This window comes from Macaca mulatta, chromosome 11 (assembly GCF_049350105.2).
Source record: "Macaca mulatta isolate MMU2019108-1 chromosome 11, T2T-MMU8v2.0, whole genome shotgun sequence".
In the NCBI taxonomy this organism is placed as follows: domain Eukaryota; kingdom Metazoa; phylum Chordata; class Mammalia; order Primates; family Cercopithecidae; genus Macaca; species Macaca mulatta.
Window position 1 is genome coordinate 117,442,740 of NC_133416.1, and position 21,180 is coordinate 117,463,919.

At 44.6% G+C, this 21,180-nt stretch overlaps 1 protein-coding gene across 40 annotated transcripts in view; it reads left to right on the forward strand.

Annotated features, from left to right (window-relative positions):
• Positions 1 to 1,856: 1,856 nt before the first annotated feature.
• The window catches only part of ATP2A2 (ATPase sarcoplasmic/endoplasmic reticulum Ca2+ transporting 2), a 72,775-nt gene continuing 53,451 nt past the window's right edge, over positions 1,857 to 21,180 (forward strand). For 3 of the 40 annotated variants that reach the window (XR_013401385.1, XM_077955017.1, XM_077955010.1), the window contains exons 1-6: positions 2,515 to 2,612; positions 3,028 to 3,171; positions 3,870 to 3,887; positions 3,970 to 4,052; positions 13,307 to 13,411; positions 17,939 to 18,077. Coding sequence is in view for 38 of the 40 variants with exons in the window: in XM_077955017.1 (XP_077811143.1) it covers positions 3,054 to 3,171; positions 3,870 to 3,887; positions 3,970 to 4,052; positions 13,307 to 13,411; positions 17,939 to 18,077 (463 nt within the window). In the remaining 2 variants the exon portion in view is untranslated. The other 37 variants (XM_077955009.1, XM_077955011.1, XM_077955005.1 and 34 more) reach the window with 22 other exon arrangements.

Here is a 21,180-nt window from a genome sequence, read left to right on the forward strand (position 1 = left end):
TCAAAGAAGAAAAAAAAGAAGAAAGGCCGGGCGCGGTGGCTCAAGCCTGTAATCCCAGCACTTTGGGAGGCCGAGGCGGGCGGATCACGAGGTCAGGAGATCGAGACCATCCTGGCTGACACGGTGAAACCCCGTCTCTACTAAGAAATACAAAAAACTAGCCGGGCGAGGTGGCGGGCGCCTGTAGTCCCAGCTACTGGGGAGGCTGAGGCAGGAGAATGGCGTGAACCCGGGAGGCGGAGCTTGCAGTGAGCTGAGATCCGGCCACTGCACTCCAGCCTGGGCGGCAGAGCGAGACTCCGTCTCAAAAAAAAAAAAAAAAAAAAAGAAGAAAACTGAAGAATGTGATGGAAGGTGAATTGCCGAGAGTAGCCACTTTTTTTTAATTTTTTTTTTTTTTTTTTTTTTTTTTGAGACAGGGTCTCACTCTGTTGTTGCTCAGGCTGGAGTGCAGTGGTGTGATCACAGATCACTGGTCTTGACCTCCTGGGTTCAAGCGATCCTCCCTCTTTAGCCTCCTGAGTAACTGGGACTAAAGGCGCAGGCTACCACGCCCAGCTAATTTTTGTTTTATTTTTTATTTTTTTTAGTAGAGATGGAGTCTCGATATATTGCCCAGGCTGGTGTCAAACTCCTGAGCTCAAGGGATCCTCCTGCCTCAGCCTCCCAAAATGCTGGGATTACAGACGTGAGCCACTGTGCCTAGGTAGCCACTTTAGACAGCAAAGACATCTCTGAGGAGGGGACATGTAAGCTGCAATTTGAAAAGAAAGAGAATGACACAAGTGAAGATCTGTGGGAAGAGCATTCCATACAAAGGCTGGGGTCAGGAACTCCTCCAGAAGCTCATAATTGCACCAGAGGTGCTTACAACCCCAAGCAGTGACAGTGGCACAGAATATTCAACATCAAATGCCTAAGCTAATTTCCAGACTGAGTAAGGTAAACCATCCTTCTCTTGCCTGCAGTCTTCTATCGGTCCTGAAAGAGAGAGAGGTAAGGGAGAAGAATTGGTAGGAAATGGTGCGGAGCTGGTCTCAGAGGGCAACAACAACCAGCCCTCCATGACCACACCCCCACCGTGCAGTCATGTGCCCCTCTTGAAGCGGCTTTGATCCTGTGACCTAACCAGTTTCCACCTGGCTTCTCTCAGTGCGTTGCCATACAGGAGAATTTTTGTTTGTTTCGTGTAGGGTTTTGTTGCTTCTTTTCCAAGTATCAATCAAAACTACATGCCAACCTCCACTCCTTGGAAATAATTAAATGACATGACGTGCCTCATTTTTTTCAGCTGCTGATGCACTGTAATTTGCACCTGTTGAAGGAATTTATCTTAAGTCCTGAAGCCTAGCCACTTGAGACAACTGAGGTGATTTTTCTGCTCTGCTTTTGCTCATGTGGATGGTGTATTATTGCTAAACACAAAAGTGGACTAAATGCTTCATTCTGCAACCTACTCCCTGAAGAAAGCTGCTCTTCTTTGTGAAGCGAATATATTAATGTTTTGTTCATGAATTCCATGCAATTTCCCATCCCCTTGTTAAGTAATGTAGCTAATTTATATTGGCAAAATTCCCTTTATCTCGCTGTGACCTGCGTTTCGTCCTTCCAAGCAGAGCAAATCATCCGTGGCTTAACAGCAGGCTTTGGATTCAAGTCCCCTTTTCTCCTGTCGAGGGAAGTGAGTCTATGAACCGGCCTTCATCTGAAAGCCACAGCGAAGCACCTCCTAGCCCAAGTCTAGCTGCTGTGTGGCAGCTCCAGCGGTGTGACCTGTGACTGCCCTGCAGACACCTAACAAGCGCTGCGTGAGCTATTAATAATAAAATCAACTCTTCTCCCTCCCCCCCCGCGAGGGGGGTTCCCTCGTCAGGGCCCAGAACCCGCTGGGGTAGAATCGGGGCTGGCGTGCGAAGGAGCTGGCGGCAGGGGGTGTGGGATGCGGTGTTCCCGAGGAGACAGATGAAGGATTTGGGTTGTGTAGGAAGGGAACTGCGGAATTCCTCCCCTTGGTTCCTGAGGGGGGCTCCGAAGGAGACAGATTAGGATGCAGAGCGCAGCCCGGGCGACCGAGGGCGAGGAGGCGAGCCAAGGACACCAACCAGCCCGAGCGCGCCTCGAGGACGCCCCGCGTGGACCGCGCTCCAAGCTCCTCGGCCTCGCCTTCCAACCATCCGCCCACCGGCCCCAAAGCAGCGAGCGCACTGTGAGCGCCCCACCCTGCGTCCGCAGGTGGGTGGGCCAGAGAACCGCACGCAGCTAGGAGGGACCCCGGCTCCCCCTCCGCCAACCCCGGGACCGCGGCGCGCGCGGCCTCGATCCGGGTTCCTAGGGGCGGCGCGCGGGAGGGGGCGGGGCCTGCGCGGCAGCGTGGGCGCCAGGCGCGCGGGAGGAGGGAGCCGGGGGGAGGGGGCGGGGCCGCGCCGCCCGCGCCGCGCTGGGCGCTCTCGGCCAATGAGCGGCGTCCACATGCCGCGGCGGCGGCGAGAGGGGAGGCAGCGGCCGATAAATGCTATTAGAGCAGCCGCCGCGGAGCCGTCCCCGACGCCACCTCCTTCTCCTTCGCCGCAGTTTCCTCCGCCGCTGTCGTGCGTGCGGAGCTGAGGGACCCGGTCGAGCGCTGCCGCGCACCGCCCCGCCGGCTCGCCTCCCTTGCCGCGTTCCGCCCTCGGAGGTCGGCCGGGCGCCCCCTCCTCCGGCCCGGGCGGGGCCTCTGATCGCCTCAAGAGAACGGGGAGGGGGCTCGGGGGCCGCGGCCTGCGCTCCCCGCGGGCGGCTGAGGGCGAGGGAGGCCCTCCCTTCTGCGAGGGGAGGGAGGGTCAGGAGCCCCCCACCCGCCCTGCGGAGCTCGGGGCCTCGCGAGGGGCGGTTGTCTGGGGGAGGGGGCGCGGGGTGATTCAGCGCCCGGCGAGGCGGAAGCGGCCGCAGGAGGAGGAGGGGAGCGCCCGTCCGCGCCTGGGCTCCCGGGGTGGCACGAGCCCGCGGCCGGAGTGCGAGGCGGAGGCGAGGAGGCCGCGGGGACGGGAGGCGAGGCCGGCCGGGCCTCCGAAGCCATGGAGAACGCGCACACAAAGACGGTAGAGGAGGTGCTGGGCCACTTCGGCGTCAACGAGAGTACGGGGCTGAGCCTGGAGCAGGTCAAGAAGCTCAAGGAGAGATGGGGCTCCAACGGTAGGTGCCGGGCGTTCGGCTACAGGGGCCCGGTGCGGCCCGGAGAGCCAGGGAAGATGGCTGACCGGGCTCCACCTCGTGGGCTTCGGCTCCGCGCCCGCCGACGGCTGCGGGCGGAGGGTCGGGCCGGCGCGGCGGCCCCGCAGGGGAGAAAGGGGCTGCGGGTCTCGCCTCGCCTCGCCTCCCTTGGACCTCCTCACGTCTCGGGCCCTGGATCTTCTCGGCGCGCAAGGCTCGGAGGCTTCTCTCCAGCAGCAGCCGGTCCCGGTGGAGGGAGGGACGAGGCTCCTGCAGCTGGGTTGAGCCCGGCAAGACGTTTTCTCGTCCCCTGCCGATTTATGAGGCGTCGAGGTCGTTGGAAAGCCTCTGACCGTTCTTGTCCTACCCAGTTACACATCTGGCAGAAGTGATGACATCGCTGAAACCACTCCTCGGTTCAGGAGCCCTAAGTGATTTCACGCTTAGGGCTAGACCTCAGGCCATTGATTACAAAGAGTGCATGCTTTCTTGAGATATGTTTGTAGTATACCTTCTGCTAAAAAAAATTGGATATTCCTATAGCTAGGTCTGTGTTTTGAAGATACTGATGCTTAGAATTGTAGCAGTTCTTTTTAGAAAGACGGAGTGCTAAAATGTCTCTCTCTTTTTTTTTAACCTCCCTCTTGACACATTGCCTGGCGAATTTCTACATTCTACAGAGTTACCGGCTGAAGAAGGTAATCTTAACATTTTTTTTTCCCTCTTTTGGTGTGCTGATGGTAAGATGACAGCTACAACACATGTGTTTGTTTCTTACAGGAAAAACCTTGCTGGAACTTGTGATTGAGCAGTTTGAAGACTTGCTAGTTAGGATTTTATTACTGGCAGCATGTATATCTTTTGTAAGTATGAAAAAATTTATTTTCTTTCCCCCAGAAAGGTGAAAGTATTCCATAGATAAATCAGAAAACAAATGGTGTCCATTGGGTGAAAACATATTGGGAGTTACAAGCTGTGTCTCCATGTTTAAAAACAATCTGGGCATTTTAAAATTACGAACAAAACACTTGAAGCCATTAATATTCAGAAAATAGATGCCTGACATTTATAATGCAATTAGGAGTTGTCCCAGAGTGTGGCATGGTCTTACAAATTCTTGTGGTTTATCAGCTTTTAATATCAAAAAGTTCTTCACTGGGAAGCCTTTAATGTTTTGGGTTCTTCCATTGTTACCGTGTTGTAAGATCATACTAAGATGATGTTGGACTCTTTGTAGTCTGTAAATAGAACTTACAAAAGGAATATTCCAGTTGCTTTCCCTTCCTGGTAATGGCAAGGTGACAGTTGTTCCTGACGGTGACAAGAATGATGACGGCTGTGATGGCACCCTTGTTGACCAAATTTGGTCACTGACCTTTAGGGTGGTATATTTATCTAAATTGGACCCCTGTCTTAAGTGATTCTTAGGTTGGAAGAACAAGGTTTCTTTACAAGGTACAGTAACAAGGTACAGTTGGTTTTAGATCTTAAAGGAAAAAAACCAGCATGGTGTTTTTTCTTGTTCTGTGTGTGCTTACCCACTTGAGTGCTATACGGTTGCTAAGAAACTAGTGAAATGCAAAGAACTACAGCAGAAAAAAGGTGTTGGGGTGGCAAGTATATTTCTAGGTTTTTAACTTTTTTTTAAATGTTCGGTATTAATTTTTTGTTGCATTTTTTTTCCTTGGGCAGTAGACTGCTTGGTAGTTTTCCTAAGAATAATCATGAATAGGACACAGATGTTCCTAATCCTAGTAGCATGAGATGCCTTTTATTCTTGAATTACAGTATTACAAAAACCACAATAAGTGAAATTCACCCAGTGTAGTACTTCTTTCTAGTTAAAACAAAATTGACAAAACTTCACGGTTTCGGTTTTGTACATACTTGTATATGCAGGTCCCAGGGATCAGCCTCAGTCTTTGTGACAACCATACCATAGAGGGCTATTTTGAGAACAAAATAAAGCAGTGGGCATTTATCTAGTTCAGATGAGGAAAAGATTAAATTTATACCCATCTTTTAAGTAGATAGTGGCAGCAGGAAATAAATTTTTGGAATAATTTTTATGTAAATCCTGCTGTGAGACTGTATTAGGCCATATTAGCCAAGTGGTGTGTAGCCATTAATAATTCAGTCCCCAAGAACCTTTTCTGTGGTTTTCATTGATTAAAATGGGGACTTACATAGCAAACCATTCAGCATTGTGAGTCAATCACAGTGTACCTCTGACATAATGTTTCTCCTTGATTAAAAAATGTTCCCCCAGAAAATGGCTGCTGTTTTACCAATTAAGGGAAATGAGTAGAGCTGTTTGATTAACTGTAGTTTATCAATACATTGTCATGGGGCAAAATAAATGATACATTTGGAGGTAGTGTAAGATTTGTATTTAACTGGGTACATAATTCTGAAATAGCATTGGCAGTTAAATAATGGGATCCGATAAGGTCATTGGGAACTTCTTAGAAGTTAATCAGCTGACATATACGAGCCAGAAGCAAAATACAGTTTTATTGAATTCTGTGTGTTACAAGTTGAAGCAGTATAGGAAACCACGCTACTGGTGTTACTATTGAGGTTGCATTGGGTCTCTCTTTTGAGTGGCCAGTTTGATTTTATATTAGCATTTTAAATTAATGATGTGTGTGGGTTTTGTTTGTTTTTTACTTTGAAGTAATTAGAGGCTTTTAGTTTGTAGGCATTTCAAGCAGGTTTTAAAATAAATGCTTTAATTTTTTTAATAAGGTAGGACCTTGGCTTTTTGGAGCATTATAGAGCTATATTTTGGAGTTGAAATTTGAGTTCCTTTTTGGTAACTGTGGAGTTACTGCTCAGGAAATGAACTATGTTACATTTTTATTTTATGAGTTGGTAAATAGCAAAAGAATAAGTGTTTCGAGAGTACTTCTATAGAATTAATTTGCTTTGGTTTGTTTGATCAAGGAATTGCAGATATAAGACCTGTTGTGTTGATTTTCTTCATGTGGGGTTGGGTAGTGCCGCTACATTGTCTTTAGTGTTTCATTCCTCCAGTCTATCTTTTAAAAGAAAGAGCCCTGACTCTTTTGTATCAGTTTGTTTATTCCTATTGATGTAACAGAAAAAACATGGTAGACTATTCAGGTTTTTTTGGAGAAGTGACTAGGGATTCTTATATACATCATGCATCATCAAGTCATGCTCATATTAAAAAGAATATTGGTGATTTCAAATATCTAAGTAGTAAATTGTTAACTATAGTAATATTTTGCTGTGGCATAAAATAGGAAGCTGCATTAATGTTTTATGCTTGTGACCTGTAGGGATCTAGTTTAATTTGTAATATTGGCCAAAGTGTTTTTTTGAAACGGTCACTTGGATTGAAAGAAGTAAGCTTCATCTCCCAGTGCATAGGAACATTAGAAATTGCTTAATTTGACATTCAAGACCCCCCGCCATCATTCACTTTATCTTTTCATTCTCTTCTTGATTACCAACTTTGCTCTAAATGTAACACATCATATGGTTGCTTGACTGGAAAGCCTGCCCTTTTCTCTCTTCCTGCTTTGTTAAGATATTTATTGAGCACCTGTCACAGACACTGGGAGTACAGTAGTGAATAAAACGGAGAGGGAGCCCTAGCTGGAGGGTAATACTGTTGAGAAAAATAAAACAAGGGGGTTCGGATTATCAGAGCATGTGAAAGGGGGTACAGTTTTCAAATTGGGTGGTCAGGGAAGTCCTTGAAGGTGACATTAGCGAAAAGACCTGAAGGAGGTAGGCATTAAGGCCATGTTGGTCTCACTCCCATCTGTTTAAATCATAAAGTCATAATTAATATGGTAATAACTTGCATAGGTTTCTCTACCTTCCACCCTCATTTCCCATGTCAGCTACTTAGATTGACCCTAAAATGCTAATAAAACTTTCTAGGCTATGGCACTTCTCAGCCTTTACGTTACATTTGACCATTTGCATGTGTGTGTCTTTTTTCTTGCTACTAGACCCCCTTGAAAAGTACCTTATTTTTTAGAGTTAGTGCTTTTTTTTTTTTTTTTTTTTAAATACGTAGACAGAGTCTCACTCTTGTTGCCCGGGCTGGAGCACAGTGGCGCAATCTCGGCTCACTGCAACCTCCACCTCCTGGGTTGAAGTGAATCTCTTGCCTCAGCCTCCTGAGTAGCTGGGATTACAGGTGTCCACCACCATGCCCAGGTAATTTTTGTATTTTTAGTAGAGACAGGGTTTCCCCTTTGTTGGCCAGGCTGGTCTCGAACTCCTGACCTCAGGTGATCTGCCCCCCCTCAGCCTTCCAAAGTGCTGGGATGACAGGCATGAGCCACTGCGCCTGGCCTAAGTTAGTGCTTTTGATGTCACAAATATTTGGGTGAGTTTGTTTCAGTAGAATTTTCTGAAAATATATGAGACCTTTTTACTGTAATTTCTCAGAAGAAAATACTCAAAGTATTTGATACTGGATTTGTAGTGATTTTAATTTTCTTCTGTTTCTTTTAATTTTTGATTTTAAAAATGGGATAAGAAGGGCAAATTACTGATTGGTTTAACTAGTTTATTTAGAGCTTTTCTTAATGGTTTGAAAGGTGGATTTAATAGAGTACTTTTTTAAAAGAAGATTGTTTTCTCATGCCTGCAAACATTGAATGTTTTTACATAGCTTTATATCTGGATCAGAAGAGAATGAGTTCTAATTCATACTTTTTATTTTTTCGCATTTTATTAATGACTGAAAGAATTGTTCCCCCCCAGAAATTATCGTAACATTTATTGGTAATTCTTTGTATCTTTTTTGAAATGTTTAATTTCCATTTCCTCTTTTTTTAAAAAAAAAAACTTGATGTAAATTTCTTCATTTATTGAGCAATTGTTTGAGGGCCCAAAGGCACAGTACAAGTTTCTGAGAATACTAGGAGCAAAATGTGCTTACGATTTTTTTAAGCACTTTTTTCTTTCATTTTCTTTTTATGATACTAAGAGCTCTTCCTGTTATCACAGTGTATAGATATCTGAGTCACAACATCATGACTGTCTTCCAGTTTACAGCAGAACGTGCTTTTTACCTTGGATTAAAATTTGCTTTATTTGGCCGGGTGCAGTGGCTCATGCCTGTAATCCCAGCGCTTTGGGAGGCCGAGGTGGGTGGATCATTTGAGGTCAGGAGTTCGAGACCAGCCTGGCCAACATGGTGAAACCCTGCCTGTACTAAAAATACAAAAATTAGCCAGGCATGGTGGTGGGTGCCTGTAGTCCCAGCTACTCAGGAGGCTGAGGCAGGAGAATCACTTGAGCCCGAGAGGCGGAGGTTGCAGTGAGCCGAGATTGCGCCACTGCACTCCAACCTGAGCAACAAAGTGAGACTCCATCTCAAAGAAAAAAAAAATTGCTTTATTATAGTTATCAGAAGTATAATGCAGTACAGAGTGTTGTACAGTATTTCAGTGCTGTACAGAGATTAATCTTGTAGATAATAATTGGAGGATACTCTATCCCTACTCTATTTTAAGCAGTTTAAAGTAGTTGAGTGTTCATTAGCAAATGGTTACCTTGAATAATACTGGCATATTTGAAGCACTGAACTTGTTTGATGTAAGTCCCAGAAGACAGGTATTATTGTATTTAGCACAAAGCAAAGGGAAGAAGGAACACTGTTTATGTCTAAAACTATGGGGCAGTGGTCTTCTGTTTCACTTTTCTTTGCTGCTGTTCATGAAGCTTGTTACCTTTTTGCTGTCTTTTTTTTGAGACGGAGTCCCGCTCTGTCACCCAGAACTGGAGTGCAGTGGTGCAATCTCAGCTCACTGCAACCTCTACCTCTCAGGTTCAAGTGATTCTCCTGCCTCAGCCTCCCGAGTAGCTGGGATTACAGGCATGCGCCACCACGTAGAGACGGAGTTTCTCCATGTTGACCAGGCTGGTCTCCAACTCTTGGCCTTAGATGATCCGCCTGCCTCAGCTTCCCAAAGTGCTGGGATTACAGACATGAGCCACCTCACCCAGCCCAGATAATCCTTTTTACACATTGCTTAAAATTTTCTGTTTTCCTGGAAATAGGGTCTTCTGTCACCCAGCGGAGGAATGCAGTGGTGTGATTATAGCTCACTGCAGCCTCAGACACATGGGCTGAAGCCTGATTCTTGAGCCTCCCAAATAGGTGGGACTATAGGTGTGAGCCATCATGCTTTCTTTGTCTTTTTTTTTTTTTTTTTTTTTTTTTTGAGACGAAGTCTTACTCTGTCACCTAGGCTGGAATGTAGTAGTGGCACGATCATCGCCCATTATAACTGCAAACTCCTGGTTTCAAGCAATCTTCCCGAGTAGTGAGGACTTACAGGTATGCCCTGCTATGCCCAACTAATTAAAAAAAATTTTTTTTTATAGAGATAGGGTCTCGCTATGTTACTCAAGCTAGTCTCCAATTCCTGGCCTCTAAAGATTTTCCCAAAACATTGGGATTATAGGCATGAGCCACCTCACCCAGATGAAACAGATAATTCTTTTTTTTCCCCTTTTGAGATGGAGTTTTGCTCTTGTCAGCCAGGCTGGAGAGAAATGGCGTGATCTCGGCTCTCAGTAACCTCTGCCTCCCGGGTTCAAGCGATTCTCCTGTCTCAGCTTCCCCAGTAGCTGGGATTACAGGCATCCGCCACAACACCTCGCTAATTTTTTGTGTTTTAGTAGAGATGGGGTTTTGCCCTGTTGGTCAGGCTGGTCTTGAACTCCTGACCTCAGGTAATCTGTCCACCTCAGCCTCCCAAAGTGCTGTGATTACAGGTGTGAGCCACCGCACCTGGCTTGAAACAGATAATTCTTTATATTCAGCCTATTGTCAAGATTTTTAGAAACGTTTTCCCAGTTCCTTGTATAAATATACTTTGTATAACTTCTGGCAAACCATAATTATGAACTCACATTACTCCAGTGCTATAATACTGCAGTAAGGGATCTTGCATTTCAGTAATGTCACTCATCCAGTTTTCGTCCCCTTTCTCTTACCCCATCTCCCTCCCAGTCTCGTGGATTCTTTTGTCAGCAGTCCTCTTTCTCCTTATACAAGGCAAGAGGTTTTCTTACCAATAGAACAGAACTGTGAAGGACTGCCCAACATAATCTGATACGCTTGTTCTTCATTTTGGCCTGTAATATTTTAAAGCAGAGATTTGCTCTGACAGTCCCATCACTGCTTGCTATTGTCTTTCCCTTTGCTCTAGCTGACAGGGGATATTGCTTTAAGTTTGTTCCCCAGGCTTTACTGCCAAGAGGGAAATTCATACCCACTTTAACAAGGTGTGAAGCTTATCTTACAGTTGCTAATGCCTCACTGACCTTTTGGAAAGGTCATAGTTACTCTTCAAGTTGAGTGATTTTTCTCCCCCAAGAGCGAATTAAAGTTTCTTATTTCTGATATGCTCTCCTTGGCAAATGTTTGAAAGTCTAATATCAGAGCAGCTGTGATCCTGCATCTATCAAAATTTATAACTTCCTAGAGAAGTTTTCATTCTGGCATTATTCCTGGCCTTAACACTAGAACGCCCTGTTGAGAGCATACAGTAACATTTATCATACTCATTCTGATTTTCTCTTGCCCTAGCTTAATGGACGTTGGTGGTGATTGGCATCTGTCAGGACTTGGTTGGTCCTGGTGCCTCCTGTTTTTGTTTTTGTTTTTTTGTCCTGCTCAGATATTTCTTATTCATGGTTACCTTCTTCTAATGAGTCATTTGGATTCATTATTGCCATAAATCATTTGGAGGAGTGCTTTCATGATTTACTGAGTAGATCTTTTAAAGAAGATGTTATTGTGAAATATGCAAACATTTTAAGCAATTTTTTTTAATTAAAAAAAAATTCGACCTCCAAGATTAAATCATTAGATATGGTTAACATTGTTTCTGGATTGGTAAGTTTCCACAAAAAGAGGTTTTAAAATTTTTAACCACATAGACCACTCTTTACCATATTCATTATTCTTAGTATTCATTGTGGTGGGTTCTCTCTTTTTACCACATTTATAGTTGTTGGATTGAGAAGTGCAATGTGACTCTTACTCTGTGGTTTTTAAATCTTAACAAGGTTATAGTTGTGTGAGCTAAAAGTTTAATCGTCTGCCCCTTTTTCTTGGGGCAGTGCTCTGTGACCAGTTACATTTTTGGACTTAAGTTATCTCTGAAGTGCTGTGTTGCTGTATAGATGTCTTATGGAAGATAATCTACAAAATACACTTCGGATCTCCCAACAGCTTTGTGGTTCTGAAACAGCCTTCAGTAGTACCACTAAAAATAAATAGGGAATTAACTGGTTTTTTGTTTCTTTTATAGAGATGAGGGTCTCAGTATGTTGCCCAGGCTGGTCTCAAGCTCCTGGCATGAAACGATCCTCCTGCCTTGACTTCCCAAAGTGCTGGGATTACAGACATAAGCCACTGTTCCTGGCCTAGAATTAACAGTTTATATATGCTCTAAAATTTAAGTCAATGATCAGGTTGTTTATACTGTGAATTTATGTCACATGGATATTACTTAATATGAATAATAACCAAATGAACATGACTTAGATGATCACCTTTTACTTTAATCAAGAATTGAAGTTTTATTTTTTCTAAATAGATACATATAAAATGAATGGAATTTATTCCCTCTCCCCAGATTTTATTTGGATTCTAAAATGGAATTATTACATCAGAAGATAAGGTATTTTTAAGAAATGTAGTTGTTTTTTTGAGACTGAGTCTTGCTCTGACACCCAGGCTGGTGTGCAGTGGTGCGATCTCAGCTCACTGCAACCTTTGCCTCCCAGGTTCAAGGGATTCTCCTGCCTCAACTTCTCAACTAGATAGGTCTACAAGTGTGCACCACCACACCTGGCTAATTTTTTGTGTTTCTAGTAGAGGTGGTTTCACCTTGTTGGCCAGGCTGGTCTTGAACTCCTGACCTCAGGTGATCTACTTGCCTCGGCCTCCCAAAGTGTTGGGATTACAGACTTGAGCCACCACACCCAGCTAAGTATAGTTTTTTGTTTGTTTGTTTTTTGAGTTTCGCTCTTGTTGCCCAGGCTGGAGTGCAATGGTGCGATCTTGGCTCACCGCAACCTCTGCCTCCTGGATTCAAGTGATTCTCCTGCCTCAGCCTCCTGAGTAACTGGGATTATAGGCATGCACCACCATACCCCGCTAATTTTGTAATTTTAGTATTGATAGGGTTTCTTCATGTTGATCAGGCTGGTCTCCAGCTCCTGACCCCAGGTGGATCCCCCTGGCTTGGCCTCCCAAAGTGCTGGGATTACAGGGGTGAACCACCGCACCCAGCTTTTTTCTGTTGTTTTTTGAGACCGAGTCTTGCTTTGTTGCCCAGGCTGGAGTGCAATGGCACGATCTCGGCTCACTGCCACCTCTGCCTCCTGGGTACAAGTGATTCTCTTGCCTCAGCCTCCCCAGTAGCTGGGATTACTGACACGCACCACCATGCCCAGGTAATTTTTTTGTGTTTTTAGTAGAGAAGGGGTTTTGCCATGTTGGCCAGGCTGGTCTGGAACTCCTGACCTTAGGTGATTGCCCGCCTCAGCCTCCCAGAGTGTTGGGATTACAGGTGTGAGCCACTGTGCCCAGCTGAAGTATAGTCTTGACTTCGAATAATTGTTATGAACAAGATATAGCCGGTTGTTTATATAATTGCATTTTGCTACCATTTGTTTCTAGAGAAAGAAAATAGATTTTGTCTATCATAATCCCTTTAGTGCTAGCCACTTTTTTTTTTTTTTTTTTTTTTTGCGTTTTCGCTCTTGTTGCCCAGGCTGGAGTGCAATGGCATGACCTTGGCTCACTGCAACCACCGCCTCCCCAGGTTCAAGTGATTCTCTTGCCTCAGCCTCCTCGGTAGCTGGGATTACAGGCACCCACCACCATGCCCGGCTAATTTTTTGTATTTTTAGTAGAGATGGGGTTTCGCCATGTTGGGCAGGTTGGTCTGAAACTCTTGACCTCAGGTGATCTGCCTGCCTCGGCCTCCCAATGTTCTGGGATTACAGGCCTGAGCCACCATGCTCGGCCAGTGCTAGCCACTTTTTTAAAAAATGACATTAAGCCTAAAAAGACACAAATTCTAATGTGCCGTTTCTCTTCCAGGTTTTGGCTTGGTTTGAAGAAGGTGAAGAAACAATTACAGCCTTTGTAGAACCTTTTGTAATTTTACTCATATTAGTAGCCAATGCAATTGTGGGTGTATGGCAGGTAAGCAAAAATTCCTGTACTGCAAAATTTCAATAAGTTATATAAGTGATTAGGGCTGTATTAATCTTTGTTTTTCCTGATGTATTGAGTAAAAATATGTCTGCAGGAAGTTTACATGTATTTTCCCTTTATTCCATTAATTAATTAATATTTTCTGACACAGTCTCACCCTGTTGTCCAGGCTGGAATGCAGTGGTGTGGTCTCGGCTCACTGCAACCTCTGCTTCCCGGGTTCAAGTGGTTCTTGTGCCTCAGCCTCCCAAGTAGCTGGGACTACAGGCATGCACCACCACGCCCAGCTCATTTTTGTATTTTTTGGTAGAGACAGGGTTTCACCATGTTGGCCAGCCTGGTCTTGAGCTCCTGACCTCAAGTGATCCGCCCTCCTCAGCCTCCCAAAGTGGTGGGATTGCAGGCGTGAGCCACCATGACCGGCCCATTAATTTAATTAATTGCAAATGTTTGACCTTATGCATATAAACTTTGCAGTTAAGATTGCTCATTTTTCGCCAAGTGTGGTGGCACCGGCCGGTAGTCTCTGCTACTCAAGAGGCTGAGATGGGAGGGTTTGCTTGAACCCAGGAGGTCAAGGCTACAGTGAGCCGTGATCATACCACTGCACTCCAGTCTGGGCAACAGAGCAGCACCGTGTCTCATAAAAAAAATTGTTCATTCTTTTTGGTAGCAAGGAATTAAAGTGGGTGAGAGAAGCTGCTTAAGGAAATGAGAATGTGAGAACCAGTATCTATCTTTATGTCTCCTAGTTGCTTCCTGTGACAAACTTTAAAAGCTCCATGTCATTTTTATTCTCCTTGGGTTTTTTGGTAGGTTTAGCTATAAAAATTGTTTCCCTTTCAGTGCTTACTACAGACTCTGAGACTGAAGATTCATGTTAATTGTTGATCTTTTAGGTATTTGATGGATATAATCACCCCTTTGAGGACTGAAGTAGACACTTTTTTTGTTTTGTTTTGAGACGGAGTCTGTCGCCCAGGCAGGAGTGCAATGGCACGATCTCGGCTCACTGCAACCTCCGCCTCCCAGGCTCAAGCAATTCTGCCTCAGCCTCCTGAATAGCTGGAATTACAGGCGCCTGACACCACGCCAGCTAATTTTTGTATTTTAAGTAGTTTCACCATGTTGGTTAGGCTAGTCTCGAACTCCTGACCAGATGATCCAACCACCTTGGCCTCCCAAAGTGTTAGGATTACAGGCGTCAGCCACCATGCCCGGCCTTTTTTTTTTTTTTTTTTGACCGACTTTCACTCTTGTTGCCCAGGCTGTAGTGCAGTGGTGCAGTCTCACTGCAACCTCCACCTCCTGGATTCAAGTGATCCTCCTGTCTCACCCTCCCGAGTAGCTGGGATTATAGGCGCGTGCCACCATGCCCAGCTAATGTTTGTATTTTTAATAGAGACGGGGTTTCATTGTATTGGTCAGACTGGTCTCAAACTCCTGACCTCAGTTGATTATTCCTCCCGCCTTGGCCTCCCAGAGTGCTGGGATTACATGCGTGAGCCACCATGCCCGACACATCTTATAAACATACTTAGTCCTGTTGAAATTGTAAACTTCTAATCTTTACTAATAAATGTTAACGATCTTTATGTGGTAGACTCATAGAAAGATGGCCTACTTAGAAATTTATAATTGTGCTATATTCTTCTCTCTCTTTTTTTTTGTTTTTTTTGTTTGTTTGTTTTTGAGATGGAGTCTCCCTCTATTGCCCAGGCTGGAGTGCAGTGGTGTGATACTGGCTCACTGCAACCTCCGTCTCCTGGGTTTGAGCAATTCTGTTGCCTCAGCTTCCCGAGTAACTGGGATTATAGGTGCCTGCCACCACGCCTGGCTCTTTTTTTTTTTTTTTTTTTTGAGACATAGTCTCTCTCTGTCACCCAGGCTGGAGTGCAGTGGTGTGATCTTGGCTCACTGCAAGCTCTACCTCCCGGGTTCACGCCGTTCTCCTGCCTCAGCCTCCCAAGTAGCTGGGATTACAGGCACCCACCACCAGACCCAGCTAATTTTTTGTATTTTTAATAGAGACGGGGTTTCACTGTGTTAGCCAGGATGGTCTGGATCTCCCGACCTCGTGATCCGCCTGCCTCGGCCTTCCAAAGTGCTGGGATTACAGGCGTGAGCCACCACACCTGCCTTTTTTTAATTTTTAGTAGAGACAGGTTTCACCATGTTAGCCAGGATGGTCTCGATCTCTTGACCTTGTGATCCGCCAGCCTCGGCCTCCCAAAGTGCCGGGATTTCAGGTGTGAGTCACCGCGCCCTGCCTTCTCATGTTTTTCTGAAAAAAAACTACATTTGGTCAGGGCCTGGTGGCTCATGCCTGTAGTATCAGCAGTTTGGGAAGCTGAGGGGTGGATCACTTGAGGTCAGGAGGTCGAGACCAGCCTGGCCAACATGGCAAATCCCGTCTCTACTAAAAATACAGAAAGTTAGCTGGGTGTGGTAGCATGTGCCCCCAGCTACTTGGGAGGCTGAGGCAGGGCTTGAACCTCAGGGACGGAGTTTGCTGTGAGCCGAGATCGTGCCACTGCACTCCAGCCTGGGCGACAGAGCTAGACTCTGTCTCAGAAAAAAAAGATTTGAGTTTTTAGAAAAAGAACATTCTTAAGTCTTTAGTATACTGAATGGTATGAGCAGCGATAGAGGGTTCTGGCCTTCGGAAAGTAAGGAAAATTATGACAGTGTAAGGTAGTATGGGGGGCATGTTATTTTTTTTTCTGACCAGTGTCATCAAGGAAGGCTTTCTTTCTTTTTTTTTAAGACGGAGTCTCGCTCTGTCATCCAGGCTGGAGTGCAGTGGCATAATCTCGGCTCACTGCAGCCTCCGCCTCCCGGACTAAAGAGATTCTCCCACGTAGCTGGGATTACAGGCGCGCACCACCGCGCCTGGTTAATTTTTTGTATTTTTAGTAGAGACAGGGTTTCACCACGTTGGCCAGGCTGGTCTCGCACTTCCAACCTCAGGCGATCCTCCCACCTCAGCCTCCCAAAGTGCTAGGATTATAGGCATGAGTCACCATGCCCGGCCTTTTCATTGATTGTAATTGTCATCTTTGTCCTCAGAGTCAGAGATAATTTATCTTTTTTCCCCCCCAAGACAGCTTCACTCTTGCCAAGGCTGGAGTGCAGTGTCATGATCGCAGCTCACTGAAATCTCTGTCTCAGGCTTAGAGATCCTCCTCCCACCTCAGCCTCCTGAGCAGCTGGGACTACAGGTGCATGGCACCACACCAGGATAATTTTTGCATTTTTCGTAGAGGCACTGTCTCGTTACGTTCAGCCCAGGCTGGCCTGGAACTCTTGGGCTCAAGCGATCCTCTTACCTCTGCCTTTCAAAAGTGCTGGGATTACAGGCATGAGCTACTGTGCTCAGCTCATAATTTAAGCATATGCAAAATACAGTGCTCATGGGATATTTGTTTAATCTTGAGCAGTCCAGTTAAATTCTGCCCAACATGATCTTGAAGAGTAAGAATGTCTGATTTGAGATTGATTGAATTTCCCAAATTTAAGGTTTTTTAATACTTTTTCAGGGGTATATACGTCAAAACCGAGGTACACGTGTTACCAGCTTTCATCTTTGTGTCGTTTGATTTTCTTTAGGCTGGTTTGATTCTACAACTTCCATTTTGAAATCGGGAAGAAAATTACGGTGACTACTAATGGTTGATAGTTCATATATGATGTCATGAGAAATATATAACTTGTGACTGGCAGTGCTCTGATGAGAGTTCAGCCATTCATTGGTCTTTACAACTGGAGGGATAGTTCTTAGAATTTGTGAGAGAGATTCATCACTCATAGCATTTACTGTGTGCCCAAACACAATCTAAGCATGTTACATATGACTTCTTATCCTCACAAACCTTGAGGTAGGAGCTGTTAGTGTTGTCATTTTATAGAAAGTAAACTTGTGTGTTGTGTAACCTCTATACAGTAATGTAACTGCTAAGAGCCTGTATTGAACCCAGGCAGCTTAGCTTAGAGTTGGGTGGTTTTTTGTTTTTTGTTTTTTTTTGTTTTTGACAGAGTCTTGCTCTGTTGCCCAGGCTGGAGTGCAGTGGTAGGATCTCGTCTCACTGCAGCCTCTGCCTCTCGGATTCAAGCGATTCTTCTGCCTCAGCCTCCCGAGCCCAGACTGTTAGGCTGTACTGCTTCTCATGAGACAGAATTCATTTTAAATGGCAGGGGGATTTGGCTAAAGGTGAAAGCTGTGTTTTACAGTCTTAGGGACAGCAGAGTCTATAATTGCTTTCCTTCGTTGTTTTATCCCCTTACCTTAATTGAGTGTACTTACGTTTTGTTTTTAATACAAAATAATAAGTGTCCTTGTGTCTGTTGCCGTAGATGTGAATTGTTTAGTGCAAATGTTACTAGTGGGCTTCTTTTTTTTTTACTTTTTTTTTAAATTTTTTTAAAAGATGAGACCTCTAAAATTTTATTCCTTGGGTTAGAAATAATTGCAGTGTCAGGCAGGTCTTTACTACTATTCTGTTTTCTTTTATACAGGAAAGAAATGCTGAAAATGCCATTGAAGCCCTTAAGGAATATGAGCCTGAAATGGGCAAAGTGTATCGACAGGACAGAAAGAGTGTACAGCGGATTAAAGCTAAAGACATAGTTCCTGGTGATATTGTAGAAATTGCTGGTGAGTTGAGTTGGTCATTTTTCTTTTATTCTAGATTGTATTTCCGAATGTAGTCTTTTTCTCAAGGCTCATAATTATATTTAAAATAATTGTTTTCATGTATCAATTAACACATTTTAGTGCCATTCATACAAATCCTGCATTCTCTAAAATTATTTTGAAGTGTTTTAGCACCTCCCTTCCTGTCATTGATAAGGCTTTTGGTTTTTATTTTTAAACAAGGTATTTTGAATTCTACTTGTTTAAATACATTGTAGAACATAAGTGCTAGAGAGGTAAAACCTAATGTTGATTTGACAGTTAATTATAGTGAGCAATTTGTTAGAATACTGGCTAATGACGACACTGTTTTTCCTATTTTGGTTCTTGGCACAAATGTTAAGTCATACCTACAACTATCTAATTGAGTTCATGGTCAAGGGTAATTTCTAGACTCTAAAAGCTATGCTTGGCCCAGCGTGGTAGCTCACGCCTGTAATCCCAGCACTTTGGGTTGCCGAGGCAGGCAGATCACGAGGTCAATAGATTGAGACTACCCTGGCCAACGTGAAACCCCGTCTGTACTAAAAATGCAAAAATTAGTTGGGCGTGGTGGCGCATGCTTGTAGTCCCAACCACTTGTGAGGCTGCAGCAGGAAGAATCGCTTGAACCCGAAAGGCAGAGGTTGCAGTGAGCCGAGATTGCGTCACTGCACTCCAGCTTGATGACAGAGTGAGACTCCATCTCAAAAAAAAAAAAAAGATATGCTTAAAAATACTTATGTGTTACCCTGAGCCAGGAGTCTCTGCCTGAATTCCAGAGATCAGCTTCAAAGAGTCCATGAATTCACTGTGAGTCCAGAACTCTCCACAGACCTCCAAGGGGTCAGTATCCTCACTGCTCTAGATTAGTGCTGTTGTTTTTTTATTTTATTTTATTTTTTTGAGATGGGAGTCTCTCTCTGTTACCCAGGCTGGAGTGCAGTGGCATGATCTCAACGCACTGCAACCTCTACCTCCCAAGCTCAAGCAATCCTCCCACTTTGCCCCCCAAATAGCTGGGACCACAGGTGCATGCCACCACACTCAGCTAATTTTTATATTTTTTGTAGAGGGGGGGTTTTGCCATGTTGCTCAGGCTAGTCTCAAACTCCTGAGCTCAAGTGATCCTGCCTTGGTGTCCCAAAGTGCTGGGATTACAGGTGTGCCCAGCAGTCATATTTCTGACAGTCCAAAATCACAACACCCCTGGGACCAACCAGAGTAGTCTAGGTGGGTTGCTCGTTTTGGCTGTTTCACTTAGAGAGTCATTACATACTATTATTCAGATTATCTGGCTTTTCATACCTTTCTGAGTTAAGTATACTATTTACTTTGTTGCTATTTGTGAATTATCTCATAGTAATGCTTTTATACTGACTTGGGAAGGGTGTGCTTTGTCTTTTATTGTCTTACTCATTTTAATGAAAAGAATTCAAAGAGCTGCATCCCTTAACCCATGCTCTACAACTTTGGCCTCTGAAAGGAAATTGCCTTGTCATATTCTCTCATCCAGAAATTTTTGTTGTTCTTCCAGAATAAAAGGATAGTGTTACATATATGCCAGTAAATAGATTATTTGGGACTGTGTAGTATTTGTGTGTAAATGGTGTGTGTAAATGATTTAACACCTTCCTTAAGTATAGTGTTAAGAAAAGTACAACTCAGAATGAAGTGTCTTGGCTATTGGATTTCTTAAAACTTCCTGTTTTGACTGGGCGCGGTGGCTCACACCTGTAATCCCTGCACTTTGGGAGGCTGAGGCAGGTGGATCATGAGGTCAGGAGATCAAAACCATCCTGGCCAAAGTGGTGAAACCCCATCTCTACTAAAAATACAGAAATCAGCTGGGCGTGGTGGCTCCCGCCTATAGTCCCAGCTACTCGGGAGGCTGAGGAGGAGAATTGCTTAAACCCAGGAGGCAGAGGTTGCAGTGAGCTGAGATCGCACCATTTCATTTCAGCCTGGGCGACAGAGCCAGACTCCATCTCAAAGCACAAAATTTTCTGTTTTGACACAAATGTTAACATTTTATCACAGGTGTATTATTCTTTCACTCTGTGTACACACATTTTCGTATGAACTGTTGGAGGGTATATTGCAGACATGATGCCCCTTTACTCCTAAATAACATTTGTTGTATAACATCAAGGATGTTCTCTTATATAACCTCAGTATGATTATCAGAATTAGGAAATTGATACAATAGTATGTAAGATCTTATTCAGAATTTACCAGTTGTCACTTTTTTTGATGAGGGGAAGACAGGGTCTCACTCTGTCACCCAGGCTGGAGTGCAGTGGCACCATCACAGCTCACTGCAGCGTTGACCTCCTGGGCTCAAGTGATTCTCCCACCTCATCCTCCTGAATAACAGATCACAGGCACGAGCCACCACGCACCTGGCTAAGATTTGTATTTTTTTTGTAGAGACGGGTCTTGCCATGTTGCCCAGGCTGGTATCTCAAACTCCTGGGCTCAGGCAGTCCTGCCTCAGCCTCCCAAAGTGCTGGGATTACAGGCGTGAGCCCACTGCGCCTGGCCCACATTTTTTTTAATAACAAAAAAATATTTGAGTTAGGGAATTCTGATAGTGATGAAGAAAATAGGTCAGAATGGGGAAGGCTGGAGATACAGGGAGGCTATTTTAGTAGTCTAGACAAGAGATAATGAGGACAGTAACATTAAGAATAATGAAGGAAAGATTTTTGAGTTCGTGAATAGTGGCTCTTAAGCAGGAGTGCACATCAGAATCATCTGGGGGCACTCTTTAAAAAAGTTTTTGTCAGGTCTCAACCTAGAATATTAACTCTGAATCTCCACTGAGTACAGAATTCTGATCATGAGTAGTTCAAAAAGTAAGCCTCTGACTTAGTTACAAAGCAGCAGATTTTTTTGTTTTGTTTTGAGATGGAGTTTTGCTCTCGTTGCCCAGGCTGGAGTGCAGTGGCACCATCACGGCTCTTTGCAGCATTGACCTCCTGGGCTCAAGTGATTCTCCCACCTCAGTCTCCTGAATAACTGGGATCACAGGCATGAGCCACCACACACCTGGCTAAGTTTTGTATTTTTTTGTAGAGATGGG